At 41.2% G+C, this 15,598-nt stretch overlaps 1 protein-coding gene across 7 annotated transcripts in view; it reads right to left on the bottom strand.

The window, feature by feature from the left end:
• The window catches only part of esrrga (estrogen-related receptor gamma a), a 129,687-nt gene that overhangs the window by 101,110 nt on the left and 12,979 nt on the right, over nucleotides 1–15,598 (bottom strand). For 3 of the 7 annotated variants that reach the window (XM_061667266.1, XM_061667276.1, XM_061667316.1), the window contains exon 1: nucleotides 9,044–9,419. The exons of 1 other annotated variant lie outside the window; for it this stretch is intronic. In XM_061667266.1, coding sequence (XP_061523250.1) covers nucleotides 9,044–9,099 — 56 coding nt within the window. In that variant the 5' untranslated portion in view covers nucleotides 9,100–9,419. Of the gene's footprint in view, nucleotides 1–9,039; nucleotides 9,420–15,598 lie in introns of those variants that run through there. 3 more of the 7 variants (XM_061667282.1, XM_061667308.1, XM_061667291.1) reach the window with 2 other exon arrangements.

Raw genomic sequence — 15,598 nt, 5'->3', positions numbered from 1 at the left:
GGCTAACTATATGGCTCAGCAATAAACAACATTAAAATAGATTTCAGTATGAAAATGCATGCAGTAGAAGCTAAGTGAACAGACAAATGGAAGCCAAATGTTGAATGACAGACAAGAGCGCATATTCACATGAGTTTCCAGCATGTGTGGCTAAAAAAAAAATTCATTTTGAGGCGGTAAACATTGAACATGTCATTAAAAAACACACAATGACCAAGAAGGACAATTTAAACACGCGACTTTGCTCCCTAAATGTGTCAATATGTGCCTTCGCCAACCAGGCTGCCGCGTCGGGGCTTTTCTGACTGTGAATAAGGCCATCCGACGGAGGGAATAAAAAGCAAAAAGCCCTGGAGGGTGACGCACGATGTGTGAAATCAAAGGCAGCGCGGTGTCAGGGGAGAGGTTGTCGCTGGAATGATAAGGTCACCGCAGTCAATGCAATCAAAATTATCCTTTGCTAAAAACTTAATTGATTATAACAGAGGGGCTGCGAGAGAGGAAAAGGAGACTTTTGCTGAGGTCAAAGCCAATTTTGCCCGCTGTCGTGCCGCTAGATAAAATAAACAAAATATAAAAAAACACTAGGTATGATGCAGTACAATTCTATAACACTGCATACTACAACAATAATAAACGTTGAAATTAATGAATCTTATTAGTTACTGTGGGTGTGACTAATATTGTGACCTGTAACTGTGTGTGTAAGGAGGCGAGGATCAGACCAATCCAGAAGCCCCCTCCCTCCCTCTCTGCCTCCATGTAGAGAGAGGTGGAGGGTGGGGTTGTGTAATTTGTTGGTTTTAGTTCCACTCTGGTGAATAGGACCGATCGATAGTTTGCTGCTCCACACTCTTATTGGCTTCGGTTGCCATGTCACAATGCTATATAGACAGAAAACACTTCATAGTGCAGTTTTTTTTTTTTGGTTCCCCCTCCACCCCCCTCCATTGGAAAGTGTCCTGGTGTCATCGCCAACGGACGCGCTTCCAGTACAGTAGTGTTGCTGGGTTGAATCCCTGTACCCGCCTGTTAAATATGTACTCCACTATGCGATGAGGCAGCAGAGATTACAGAAGAGGCAAATTAGTTAACAATTTCCTGATTGCAATACAAAGGAAAATATGCTCTTTATATATATATATTTTTTTAAATGACATTTCCAGTTATTTAACTAAATTCCTACATAATAATTGTTATGAGATGTGTATGGCATTCAATCCCAGAGATTCAATTCCGCCTAAAATATGTTTTTGAACATAAGAGATTGTATTATAAGCAGTCTGACAGAATGACACGACAGTATTTTTCTTTTTTTAAACAGATACAAAATGTAGAACATTTTGGTGAGGATTTGGAATATTTTAATCTGTTCTGCATTCAAAAGAGTCAAGTTGAAAATATCAATTGCTAAACATTAAATTGTTGAACTGTGATTCTACTCAACCTATTCCAAACTGCGTGCGTGCGCGAGCACACGTGTGTGAGTCTTGGTGACGCGCTCATGTGTCACTGGCCCATCTGTGCATAGAATGACCATGCCAGTGTGTGTGTGTGTGTGTGTGCGCGTGTGTGTGTGTGTGTGTGTGTGCGTGTGTGTGTGACATGCAGATGTAGTGATTGATGAGACAGTTGCCATTCTTACTAATGCAAAAGGCACCTACCCCTGAAGGAAACAAATGCCACTACACACTCGCATACATCAACACACACACCTAGACACACACACACACACACGCATGCATGCATGCACACACACGACTGTACCCTAATTACCCTGTTAGACAGTGTGACGTCACCACAACTAATGCAACAGAAAATGACTGCAGACAAATACAAATATTTGTGTTATTTTCCTATTATTAACACTGCTAATATATGCTTGCTCAAATTAACTGCAAATTGTATGTATTAGAAGATGGTCAGGGGAAATAAAAAATGTAATTTATCAGGTGAAATCTCTGCTGAAAGGTTGGCAACCAGGAACAGAAACAACACTGACCTCATTTTGCACTTCTGATGGGTGATAACTGACAAGTTTAAACGGGACGTCAAGAATGTATTACAAATAATCAATCAAAAGACTCTAATGCTGTTCTGTAGGGATAAAAGCTTTACGCATTGATTATTTGAGAAAATATTGAATGTGTATCATTAATAGATTCAAGGATTCGAACACAGATTTTATTTGTTGCACACATGTTAAAGAAGGATGTGTTTTAGGGAGTTCACAAAAAGTTCATTAGTCAAAATTTGAGGTATTTTAGCATTACTTGAAAATGATTAGTTTTTTTAATGACTTTTATAAAAAACCAAACATGTTACAGTGGTGTGCGTACACACACACACACATACATACACACAAGAAGTGCGCAGTAATAGTGGACAACCGTTTTGTATTAGGGAGTTCATGCAAAACACTTTAATTAGTTGAAAAATGTTGGTGAACTGGAAAACGCTTTTTCTTTATTTATAAATGCGATGAAAATATTGTGCCATAAAAAGATTGCTTTAGGGGGTTTATACAAGAAGTGCACAGTAATCAGACATATCAAAACAGAAATGTTTTGGGGTTACTTGTGAAAACATTTCTTTAATGAATTACTTAAAATAGTTAAATCCCAAAACAGTCGAATGCCAATACTTCTGCAAATGTATGTTTTAGGGAGTTCATACAGAAACAACTGTAATGAGTTGAAAACTCTTAGCAAGCTTTGAAAATCTTTTTTTCAATTTATAAATCCAATGAAAATAATATGCCTTCGCGTTTATCCCGGGACTGCATCATGTCCGCCATGTTAGCAGCGTGCGTTGAGGCAGGGCTGTTTTTAAAGTGCGTCACTGCAGTGGTTTATGTATGCGCTCCTTCTAAAGTGTTGCTGGACAGCAGCGCGGCTGCAAAATAATAATTCCGTGCTAAACTTTTTGTAAATTATTATGCATGCCAATCACAATGGATTACAAATTCATATATAAAGGTGTGTGACTACATTCCTCTCATGTTGGCATACAGGGCAGATGGGGCTCAATACAGTATCCTGTGTGTGTGTGTGTGTGTGTGTGTGTGTGTGTGAGCGCGCGGATGCACTTGTGCGTACATGTTAGCGTTAGCGACGGGAGCTGTTAGCGGGGCAGGCGGCAGATGGGCTGTCGTTCTTAATAGGGACTGAGCGGGTGCCGAAAGGTGACAGCTCCGCACGGGAGGGGCCTGGACGGGGGAGGGTCCAGAAGGTGCGAGTGTTGGGAGGTAAATGGTGGAGGAAGAACGGGATGAAGCAGAGATAAATTATCCGCAGTGAAGAAGAAGAAGAGTGAGGATCGCCTGCGATGAAACCTCCTGAGGGCACGATGTGCTAACAATTTCCGCTTGTGTTTGCCTGGATATACAGTGCGACATGTTTCCAAGGGCTTATTTTTTGCTGTAATTTAAGAAAATTAGAGTTTTGTGAAAGGCAGATGGCAATTTATATAGAGCAAAAATATTTGACTTGTGTGACGCGCATTCGTAATGCTTATTAGGCTTATTTTTGTTGCTCATACGGTCAGTTCAAACCAAATTCATTCTCTGTGAAGACCTTTCTCCTCAATTAATCTTCCATAAATCTTGTACAAATCAGCTACATTCACAACCATGTCACCCACTTCTATGGGAAAATATATGTGGATTTTTAGTTGTCTGTAGTTAAAAAAAAAAGATTTTCAACTACTCTTAAACATAAGAACGGCCTCCTTTATAGTCACACATAAAAGAGAATCGAACTTCAGTTCAAGATTTAAGGTTTTAGGAGTTTTTCATTTAATGGATGAAGAATGCAAGCCAGTGTGAGTAAAATTATGCATCAGGAATCTTCCAACGTAATTTTGCATTGAAAGTTCATCTTATTTTGCCCATTTGGATTTATTAAATTGACATTACAAAACATTCAACGAGTTAAGCAAGAACATTTTCTTTACAATACCAACTGACTAACTGACCATGATCATGCGTTTCAACTCAATGGAGAAAAAACATCAACGTGAAAACAATTTGCGCGGGAAGGAAAAGAATGTAAAGTGAGACGTGCATCTGCCACATGAAGCATGATGGCAGGGCGAGTGCTGGAATACTTCACTGTCATTCTGCAGGTGGCATGGTCATCCATTTCTTTCTACTCTCCTCCCCCTTCCAATATTCCTTTCCCTTCTGCCCCCCACCCCGCTTTATGCACGCAGCCCGACAACCGAATTATACGAGGCGAGACTTTGAACGTCTCCTTTTCCTCTGTCTCACCTGCATTCCCTCACGCACGCCACCTCTCCGTCTAAATTTGCTCGATTGTGACCTGGTCTGTGCTGTCTCCTCCCATTAGGGCCAACGTTACAAGCCGCGAGCACCACGTGATACACAAACACACCTGCTCGTATGCTCATCGCTTGATTTAAAAAAAAAAAAAAATACAAATTCATCCGCAAATTTTCCACCTGGGGCAGCATTTGGTACATCTTCATAGATACCCAATTACACTACCAAATCCAGTACAATATAATGTTAATAATGACATCATACTACTTCTATATCACAATATTTACACACTCCCAAACTGTGAATGTTTTTTTTTATATTTGTGTTTCTGATCTTTGACTAATATTTTACCTTCTATGCTGCTAATTGTGAGATGCTTAACGGATGTTCATTGTTCCTATAACAGTGACAATAAAGTTCCATTTTATTCTATTCTGTTTTGTGCTTTACCCTGCATATGATTCATGTATTTGCGACGCAAGAAATTTGAATCCCTGAGGGGAAATTCAATTGTCCGTCTGGTCTATCTTTATGTTGTTGTGTGTGCATTACACCACACAGAGACGCGAGGAGAGATATCAGTGACTGCAGTTGACTCTGGGGGCAAGGGAATGGGTGCCTTGCTTAAGGGCACCTGGACAAGAGGAAGTAGACGAGGCGGCCGTCCATAAAAGGAATTGCAGTTTTGGAATGAATAGGTAAATAACCAAATAATGAAAATGGCCAGTCCTGCTTTGTTAAGTTAAAAATTTGACTTCTTCCATCTCTTGGAAACTGAAATTGGGGGGGGGCATTTTAAAATGGAAAAATTAAGGGGAACATTGTCGCAAAGTTTACAATTACACAAATATTTTTTAGCCCCTCGAACCCACATAATATTGCAACTTTTTTTCACGTTCAGACTTTATTCATAGAATATTGTGATGTTATTAGAATATGACTTTTTTCCCCTAATATCGCAACTTTACTCCAAAACTTTTTCTCATAATATTGCAACTTTGCTGCTTGACGGAAGTACTTTGAACTCCAGCTGCAGTAATTTCAAATGTACCACTAGGACGATGGGGTGAAGAAAAAACCCTTTTCTCGCGCATGACTTGAACCTGACAAATGAAGAAATTAAGTCTAAATCTCATTTAAAGCGGTCAATACATGGAAGGTAAGCAGAATCCTTCTCAGCGGAGTCGCAAATGACTTGATAGATAGCGATAATAGCGATAATAAGGAATGCACATTGTGATGTATGGATCGCCTGGACGAATGGATGCGGACTGGAGCAGATGTGGAAAGGAGGGAAGGGGAGCGGGATACAAGGGGGTTGGGGGGGGGGGGGGGGATGTCGGATGAGCGGGATTGCCCCTCACTATACATCACTCTCTTGCTCTCTCTCGCTCTGTGTTCTTTCAATCAGCTCTTTGGCATTCAATCACACAAAACACGCGCGCGCGCACACACACACGTTTGGCTTGGCTGCGGTCTCATGGCTAATTGCTGTGAGTGTGTGTCACAGCTGGTACAGTCCCCTCGCACTGCTCTTTCAACACATCAAGGCCACCATTGAGCCATGACACACACACACACACTGATTGATTGAGGGTAACAGTCACATTCGCATCATCAAGGCTTGTCTTGTCGTTTGAGTGTCTTGACAGACAAACAAAGTAAGACTTTTTCATTGGCGAGCATGTTCTAGAATGTGTATGCGTGCGTGTGTGTGTGTGGAGCCATGTGTGCGTTCGTGCATCCGGCAGACCACTAGCCGGAGAGCAGGGGTGTCAGACAAAAGCAACCACCCCCACTCTCTCTTCTTCTTCCGTCTTCCCACCTATCCCTCCACGCGTCTGACTCCTTTGCATCCGTCCCTCTCTCTTTACGGGGACCAAATTCCGGAATGCTCGGACCCTTCACACGAGAGCGAGGCTGCCGCTTGTGTGTAGGTACGTGTTTGTGTGTGTGTCGGTGAGTGGACATGAGGACAAACCTGACAGATAACAAATGCCATAGGGACAGAGGGACGGGCGAACGAACACGGGAAAAAAAGGGAGGAACACTTCCTCACACAGGCCAGCCATGGGTCACACACATGCACACACAAACACAGCCAACAAATCAGCGCTGCACATATTGACATGCCCTGACAGATGAATTAAGTAAATGATTTTATAAGGAGATTAAAAGGATTTTAATTTACGCAATCTCTCTTTGGTCGACCCCCCTCCTCCTTTTTCCTTCCCACCAGTCAGATTCTCTCTCTCTGTTGCTCTCGCTACTGCTCGCTTTCCCTCACTCAAGAATTATTTAAAAAATAAAAATAAATATATATATATATTTTTATATATATATATAGGAATAAAAGCCCATTGCACAACAATTCTATATTTTTTGTTGAATTAAGTAAAATGTTTTTTTAAATGACTCTTGAAAAAGAGCAAAGGCACACCATTTCCATCTTTTTAAGCATGCTTGCACAGTCCTAAATCTTTACTCGTTATTACAAGTGTTAAATATTCTAAATAGCTAAGCATTCAAGTGGAATTCCTCAAATAAAGATTTTTACATATTTTTTAAAAAGGTTCAATTTTAAATAAATCGTAATCTAAAAATATTGGTTCAATATTTGCCTGCTAAACATATCAGTTGAAAAAAACAAACAAAAAAACTGCATACTTGGTGAAACTCACCATCATCATCATTTGATTGGTTCATATAATTCTGATGTTCACACCATGTGTAGTAAGTGGATTTACTTTGTCTGAAACAGTTCATGTTTTTATAAAGAAAATCCCACACGAAGAACAATCTAGAAATAATTCCGATGCAAAAATCCTGAGAGGAAAATCAGTGTGATGGAGCTCATTTTATCTTGCGATGGTCGCCTTCATGATGTGCATGCACGGCCGCCGCGATGACGCTTTTTCATCCCGCTTGCCGATGTAAAAGAGCAAATTCGACAGTCACTGAAGAAACTACACTTTAATGATATGCTAATGTATGTATATGATGGGAAAGGGGGGGGGGGGGGGGGACTGTGCAGGGGATGGGGTGGCGGGGGGGGCTGTGGGAGGGAAGGGGGGGGGGTAATTAGTTAATAGCTTAAGCGGCACTTGTTGTTGATGTTATTTTTGTTATTATTCTTATCAGTATCATCACCATTCCTAATACTTTAATTAGTGTTGGAAAGCAGTGCCTGAGAGCACAGCAGGGGAGCGGAATCCGCCTGGATGATAGGAAAGCTTTGCTCAAATTGTCACGGCGTACATTTTAAACTGCTTATTTCTTTGCTAAATTTCTTGTTTTACATTATACATACTTTAAAATGTCACAACACGACTTTTTTTGCACAAGTCGATTCACCTGAACATTGAGGGAAACATGACGGAAAGTGCTGAAACTGCAATTTTACTGTGTGCGCCTCCCAAACTGGTTGCGCTGGTTTGGCGTTGAAAGATCAGCAGACACACACATAGTGTTTTTTTTTTTTTTTTTCTTTTTGTAGGTGAAGGTTTTTTTGTTTCACGGCAGAATATAAAATGGTTTTAAGACTTCAATTCCCTAAGCCTATATTCAAGATTGAGATTTTAAATGATTGGGGAAAAAAAGTGATGTGATTTGATACTATTAATTATAAGTCCACAAAGGAGTTCAAATTCACAGCTGAAATGTGATGTGGAAAAAAATGAATTGAAAAAATGGCTTTTGAAAAATGATCAAGTCCAAGCATTGTTCTGAAGAAACCAAATCATTCAAATCACATTTAAATGAAATCTAAAAAATACACATCAGTAAATCCAACATTGACCTCTGATTTGATTTGGTTTTTCCTTTTCACATTTACACATTCAACTTTCTATTGCAAAGACTTTTAAATGGCTCAAGTGCTGTGGCGTAACTGACCTTTTTCCTGACAAACCTTGGCACACATGGATATAGAACAAACGTGCAACTTTTTCCTTTTACGTTAAATTCCAAACGTGCAACTTTTTCCTTTTACGTTAAATTCCTGGCCTGGTGTCTGTCACCTTGCGCATCTCACTCATCACTCCAGTTCAGTCAGCAACACATCATGACTGCTTTTGCATGGACACCACAGAATTGATTCCAAAGAGTGTACGACGCATTTGAATCTACTTTTCATGTTATGAACGCACACATTGCTGTCCAGTTAGTAGTGCATGGCGGTCTTCTACACACACCTAAAAGAGCAAAGTGCTTCATGAAAGGAGCAACTTGCTTGTTGGAGCGTATGAGTCTGATGTATGTGTTTGTGTCTAATTCGTGCACGGGGGCCACACGCTGAGTCAGCCGCCTGTAATTCTCCCTCCTCTGGCATTCAAGAGCGCACGTCCCCTCTTTTCATCCTCGTCTTCTCTACTCTTACGGCCCTCGTCCTGCCGTTTCAGAGTGCGACGCGTGTGACCTCTGCGCCGCGCTACCTTGTTCATGATCTGCTTGGATGAATACACACTTAAAACATTCACGCACACGCATGCAGACAGAGCTGGGGAAGACTTCAAGGACAATATGTCAAACTTGGTGTGTTTAGAAAGTGTCAGGTGAGAGAGTGTGTGTTCTGTGTGTCAAGCGCTCAGGTGTGAGGTGAGCATTCCACCACAATAAGAGCTGCACACATGCGCGCACACACACTCTTTGAATGCAGAAACAACCTTCACAGCAACTCTTAACACACCGACAGTCGGTGGAAGACAATGACAAGCTGAGTGATGAGTGGACCAATTAGAACAAAAGGTAAAATTTACCTACTCTTGTTCAGAGTGCATGAAAAAACACTCGGAAAGCGGGTGTCCTACCAAATCCATCGGCGAAAGCGGGTCATTGTCATGTCAACCTCCTCCAGAGAAAAAAAAGCAACGTTTTTTGAAAAGATCTTAAAAAGTTTCAAAATGTGTCCCCTTCTTCTTCTTCTTCTCCTTCTTTCTCCAATCTCTTTTGGTCCTTGCTTCCACTTGGAGGGAGCGACACAGTTTAGCGGTCTGAGCGCTGCCTGAACTGATCTGCTGTGGGTGTGTGTGGATGGCAGAAAACGTGTGTGCGTGTGCGTGTGTGTGTGTGTGTGTGTGTATGGCCGGTGAGAGGGGGGCTACAGGCGCACACACAGTCAGCCAGCCAGGCGGGCAGTTGGGACGGAAAGCTGTGCCGCTGTCCTAATCAACGACTTAAAGCCCCAAAAGCAACTCATGAATATTAAGCGACGCTTTTGCATATGCAGTCCCTCAAGGCTGCCGCTCCGGTCGCCATTGGCGGACCCTCGGCCAATGGCTGCGGGGAGGGGCGGAGACAGGGGCGGGGATGGCGAGGAGGCTGAGCGAGCGAGGGAGGGAGGAGAGCAGGTGGAGAGGGAGGGGCCGGACAAAGAGGGATGCGGGGAAAGACAGAGGAGGAAGAGACAGGTGAGGAGAAAGATTTAAGGCAAGACAGCTCTTTCTTTTCCCTTTCTGTCTCTTTATTATCAGCCAAGCGTTCTCTGCTGCACTACACTGGACACGGTGATGTACGGTAGCATGTTAACAAGCTGCTGTCTTTTGTTTTAAATGATGAGCTGAAGTGAGTCAATCACAAATGAGCAGGAAAAGTGTAAGCTTGAATCAAACTGTAAATGTAAAGAAATCAAACACAACAGCAATAAAATGTGGGATGATGGTCATTTTGAGGCCCTTTGTTGTGGAATGATGCCACCATGATTTGCTGCTTTTTAGGTCTTGTTTTTCCCACCTTCCTGCCATTTTCTGCACCACTACTCCATATTTCAAGACACTTTGGAAGTGGAAGTGCAACTCTCCAGGAGAATTATCCCACCGGTCCCTCAGAGAAGGAAGTGTGCACGAAGAGACGTTTTCCACCTTGAAGGGTACAAATGAAAACTATAGGGCGTCATTTACTGAACAACACACTTCTCAGTTTTCTGCCCGTCTTTTCCAGTTTTCTTTCTAAAAATCAGACATCACTGCTCGCCAGACACCCTCCACTCCAGAAAAGGGAAGGAGGAAGCATGAGAATGGTGAGGGGAGGAAAAAGAGGGGAGGCAAAGATGAAAGAATGTGGTTGTGATTAGCAGCTTTGGAGGAGCGCTGATAATAAAACATTTCCTGAAACCAATCTCTGCTTTGATGTTCATGTGTGTGTGTGTGTGTGTGTGTGCGTGTTGCCTGATATTTCTCTGTTTTGAAAAACGTTAATATTGAGTTAAATGTTTCACACATTGGCATGATTTTAAAAGTAACTTGCTCATGTGTTTGCGGTTTCAAAGTGATACTACATGAAGATAATAGCATGATTGCCCAAGTCCTTTTTAACTTACGATAATATCTATAATATCACTAAAAAATAGCAATGTGCTTGCTAAAAATTGTCTGAGTCATCCAGGTTATGGTAATCTGCAAAGGCTGAACCGAGGCAACTTGACTCTTGGTGCTTATTGAATTAGTTCCCCCCCTCCTTGTGTTCCAAAAACATTTAAAAATGACTTAGGCAATTTCGCTTGTAGGATAACGATATAGAAAGTAAACACAACATTGTTAAAATGCAGGTTTTCAAGTGTAAGACTACTATAAATAAAGTCCATTTCTAAACTTTATTAAAAAAGACTATGACCTCTCGGTAGCGGGTAGAATGATTTTGAATTTTTTTTTTTTAGATAAAATAAACTAGTATTGGATATGGATGGATGGATAGAAAATAACCAGGTTGTGCACGCTCTGTTTTAATGACATCATCATTTCGTGTTTTGGGGTTGGAATTTTATCTTGAGTATAATATTTGCCAATTCTTCCTTACAAAAGTTTCCAAATCTTCCAGAATGTAAGGACATCTCTTGTGTACAGTCTACTTCAGGTCAATCTGCATATTTTGAGATGGATTTAGGTCTGGGCTCTGGGTGAGACATTCCACAAATGTAATTTTCTTCTATTAAAGCCATTGTTTTGTTGATTTGGGCTCATTGTCCTGGTGCAAGATGAGTTGACCTCTTCCTCTTCGCGGATACATTTATTTGTAATAGACTTGTACAACTTATAGTCTGTCAACATACATGCAGACATATGTGATGATAATCGCCGACGAACTTAATGATGAGACCCCATGATGACTCACTGCATCTGCAACATCTAGAGTCAAAATTCTCACTTTGCAACCACAACCTTAACAGCCCTTTAGAAAGAGCCGCACGTTCCATAAACAAACACACACTCAGATGTGTTGCCTGCTGCACACACAGAGGTGTACGCAGTCGGACGCACTCACACACACACACACACACACACACACACACACACAGTTATGATGTATCCAGGGACTTATAAGCATCGACAAAGATGAGTGTGAATCAATGCTGCCGTCACTACTCGGCAAACAAATGCTTTACCAAAAACCTCTGTCTGTTAAACACACACACACGGACACAAAAACATATAAACATATAGATACACGTTTTGCTGAAAACAAAACATGGAAGAATGTCAACTCGAGCTGTGAGGAATGTCTTTTTAGCTGTTCTGGTTTAGGGCAGATCACCTTTTAACGTGAAAATACACTGATTTGTTTAATTACTGCAGCAACTACATTATTTTTCCAATGTTCACATCATGGAAATGTACTGACGTAAAAAACATAAAGTCTGAAAGCCAATTGTTTAAAGTAGTTTAGTAGTTTTGTCAAGTTATATGCACGATTCAAATTCACCTAATTCCGATCATCCGCCAATTGAAAATGTATTGTTTGTTTTGAAGCCAATATCAAACAACCTGGACTCCTTGTGTCTTTTCCCCCCTGGCTGCTCTATCCCCTCAGTGACCCCCATCTTCACCTCTCCTCCCCGCCCCCCGACCCCGACTATTGATCGACTCTCAGTCAGTGTGCATGTTGACAGTGACCCCTTTAGGCCACTTCTCTCTCTCCCTGCACAAAATGGCATGGAGCGGTTAAACACAAGCATAGCACAATAAAATCAAGGAAATGAATGTATGCTGTGTGTGCGTGTACATGCGTTTTCTAGCTCTCTGTAATTCGTGTAACATTGTATAAGAAATCTATACCAATAGAAACGAAATATAGAGTTACATACAAATTAAGAGCTGTATAAAAGAATAGGAAGCTGAATTGTTGTGTCTTCTATGAATTATTAAGTCCACTTTAAAAGAAAAGACATCTCACTCGTCTTCTGTTGTTGCGTTTGTGTGCGCGCGCATGTGTGTGCGTGCAGAAGAATTATCCGTTGCAAGTCGTAGTGTCATCAATCACACCACTCAATAGGCCACAGAAAGTTCACGGGGGTGTGATCAGGTCAGAAAAGTATTGTAGAAATTCAAGGAGCTGCTCACTTAAGTACCTGACCACAGGCCATGCATTGATAAATGTCTGGCACTCATAAAAACAACATTACATCTTGATGCTGGCTTGTTTTATAATATAACACAAAATTAAAGCAACGCGAGGGGAGGAAGGGGGAAGGTGAGCGAGAGCGGGACTGCAATTCACAACAGGCCAACAGAGGGAGCTATGGATTATGGCCACTTCACCGCCGGCAGATCTGCTACACACTGAAGGTGTATGCATACTGAGTAGGGAAATGTATGAATGTACTGCACATTTGAATTCTATTACATGATAGTGATATTATGTTCAAGATTTTTTTGAAAATAAATCAAAAATCAGAGGGGTTTCCAGCTTTGTTTTAAATACAGGTGACGTTTCAAGTCTGAGGTCTGAAGTCTGAGTGAGTTGATCCACAAAAGCGAAGACCGATTTAGATTCGTTGTATGTAAATGAAGGTGGCCATCCTTTTTTTGTAAAGAGTCAGCAAAAGTGTTTTGAGGATGTGGCACTGACTTTTAAAAAAGTTGACATGAGAATTGAATCCTCTCTATCTCTCTTATCCTTGATTCGTTAGAGTTCACACAGGAAACATTTCCAGAGTTCCAATGTGCATCACAATAAACCATGTTCTCCTTTTGGTCACAATAATGTAAACAGTAAGACAGTTTGCTGTACAGTCCCGCGGGTGATAAGTGAATAAAGCAGCACAAACACACACACACACCCAAAGACAAAGAAAATGTAAGAAAACTGATGTTTGTTGATCATGTGAAAAATTATCTGGACAATCTAGCAGGCTACAACGCACCAGCAAATATCCTTGAGCACTTCAAAAGTTGAGGACAGTATGCACGTTTTGCGTGGTGAAAAGAAGGTGAGTTGTGATCATCAGACGTCTAAACAAAATAAGGTAGCATATACAGTATGTATGTGGGTGGTAACTGCAAACATGCTTACGCAACTCAATTTTATTCATAAAGCACTCCAAGAACAATCGCTGCTAAAGCAAAGTGCTGTACATAAATACAAATTGAAAGTAATATCATTTAGACACAATAAATTTAAAACAATAAAAACAAATAATACACTTAGTATAATATAATAGCAGGTAACCACTGGCGGAGGAGTTCGGCTTCCTCTTACATGTTCCAGTTAAGAGGCGAGCAGCAGCATTTTGAACCAACTGAAGACATTTGAGGGAGGATTGGCTGACTCCAAAGTAAAGTGGATTACCATTTCAAAGTGCTGTTATTGTTTGCAAGCTGCCTGAGCTGCTTAAGGAAAAATGTCTCCATGATGTCTAAAATGTTAACCTTTCACCTGTGCAGGTAGTTATGTCACATTGATGATTTTCACGTCAGTAATATGTCACCACTGTTGTTGCGTGACTATGCACATGCACGGATAAGAGTCGGTTACAGAGTTGTTTGCGTTACAACTTAATGCGCTCATAAGAAGATGATATCACATTGACGTCAAATGGGTTTCACATACAGCTCTGCAGTGAGTTTGGGAAGTGGCCTGATAACCTACAGCTGCACACAAACACAAGCTACTTTGATAATAAAGTGTTACCTGCTATATCACAGTTCACCGTTCATACCCCCGCTAGATCGAAGATTTGTTTGTAGATCGTACATTTGTTGGTCGGAAAAAGTCCCGCGACTGTATATTGCAGAAATCTTTTGGCTTATCGCGATCGTTATTTTTATGGGTTTTTACAGTACACTGACTGTAACGCCCTCACGTGCACCTGTAAGAAAAGACAGCTATAGTCCCCGATGCACTTTAAGCCATTTTTTAATGCCAGGAGACATAATGGGCACACTGCTGTCAGCCACAGCTCACAGCCAAACACTCACACGCAGACCTGCCGACGTCACACGCCACACCACCTGGCCCCGCCCCCTAAAGGCACATACAATATCTAGTCCACAAACACAACAGTATGTCCAGTATATTCCATACAGTTTGTTTGCATTTTTTTTTTCACAAGTTCAAATATATTTACTGTGTGTTTAAAAAGGTGTTATTATAAGACTCAATGTGTTTTAAGGGTGAGGGAGGGGTAAAACTATAAAATACTACACTCTACTGAATGCCGTTCTAATCTAGTCACTGTGACAATCTGACACCTCCGTATTGTGTGTTATTTGTTCAGCTAGCAAAACTACATAAGTCCAGCTCACATCCATCAGCAGAACAGCAAGTAAACAGTGACACACACAGCCATCTTGACTGCCTTCATCTAAGGTGAATGGCTCAATGAAATCAAATCAGGTTTTTCTCATTTCCTGGACAGTAACAGTGCTGGACACAACATGTTTTAGCCTTACACCAATTCTTACATATATGTCTTACAAAATATTTTTGGGTCAAATCCAGCAAAACCCATCCACCCACTTGAGGTCAATTGTGATCTAAATCCTGTCAGTGGTCAGACTGAAGGCTGGCTTTATGGAGGAGTGACCTCATCAAAAGTGGACACTGTTGAGCGGTAAGGCGTTTTACTCAAATATGTGATTATTGTACCTTTTCACAAAGTACACTGTAAAACATAATTTGTCTGACTAAAAAACAAGTTCGCAAACATTGTGTTGGTGTTTTTGGGGTGCTGGAAGGGATTAATGGCATTTCCATTCATTTCAATAGGAAGGATGATTTGCGTTACCAGCATGGTCACAAAGCAAATTCAACTCGTGAGTCGAGTCGCCACTGTATTGACTTAAAACATTACATTCAACATTGCAGATTGTTGGCACGTGATGTTATTAAAACAAAGTGAAATGGCGATCTCCTGGCGGCATGGTGCTCTGTGGACAAATACGTGTTTGATGGAGTCATGCTACACTACAGGGAAACATTGTGACAGAACGTGGTGACGAAATGACACTTAAGCAGTCAAAATTGTGGACTTACGTCACAGGGAAGATGTGCAGAATGATTCTACGGGGGACATTCAACAGTTTTGTGTCATCTACTATACTG

This window comes from Phycodurus eques, chromosome 2 (genome assembly GCF_024500275.1).
Source record: "Phycodurus eques isolate BA_2022a chromosome 2, UOR_Pequ_1.1, whole genome shotgun sequence".
Taxonomy (NCBI): domain Eukaryota; kingdom Metazoa; phylum Chordata; class Actinopteri; order Syngnathiformes; family Syngnathidae; genus Phycodurus; species Phycodurus eques.
This window is presented reverse-complemented; position numbering and strand designations above follow the sequence as displayed.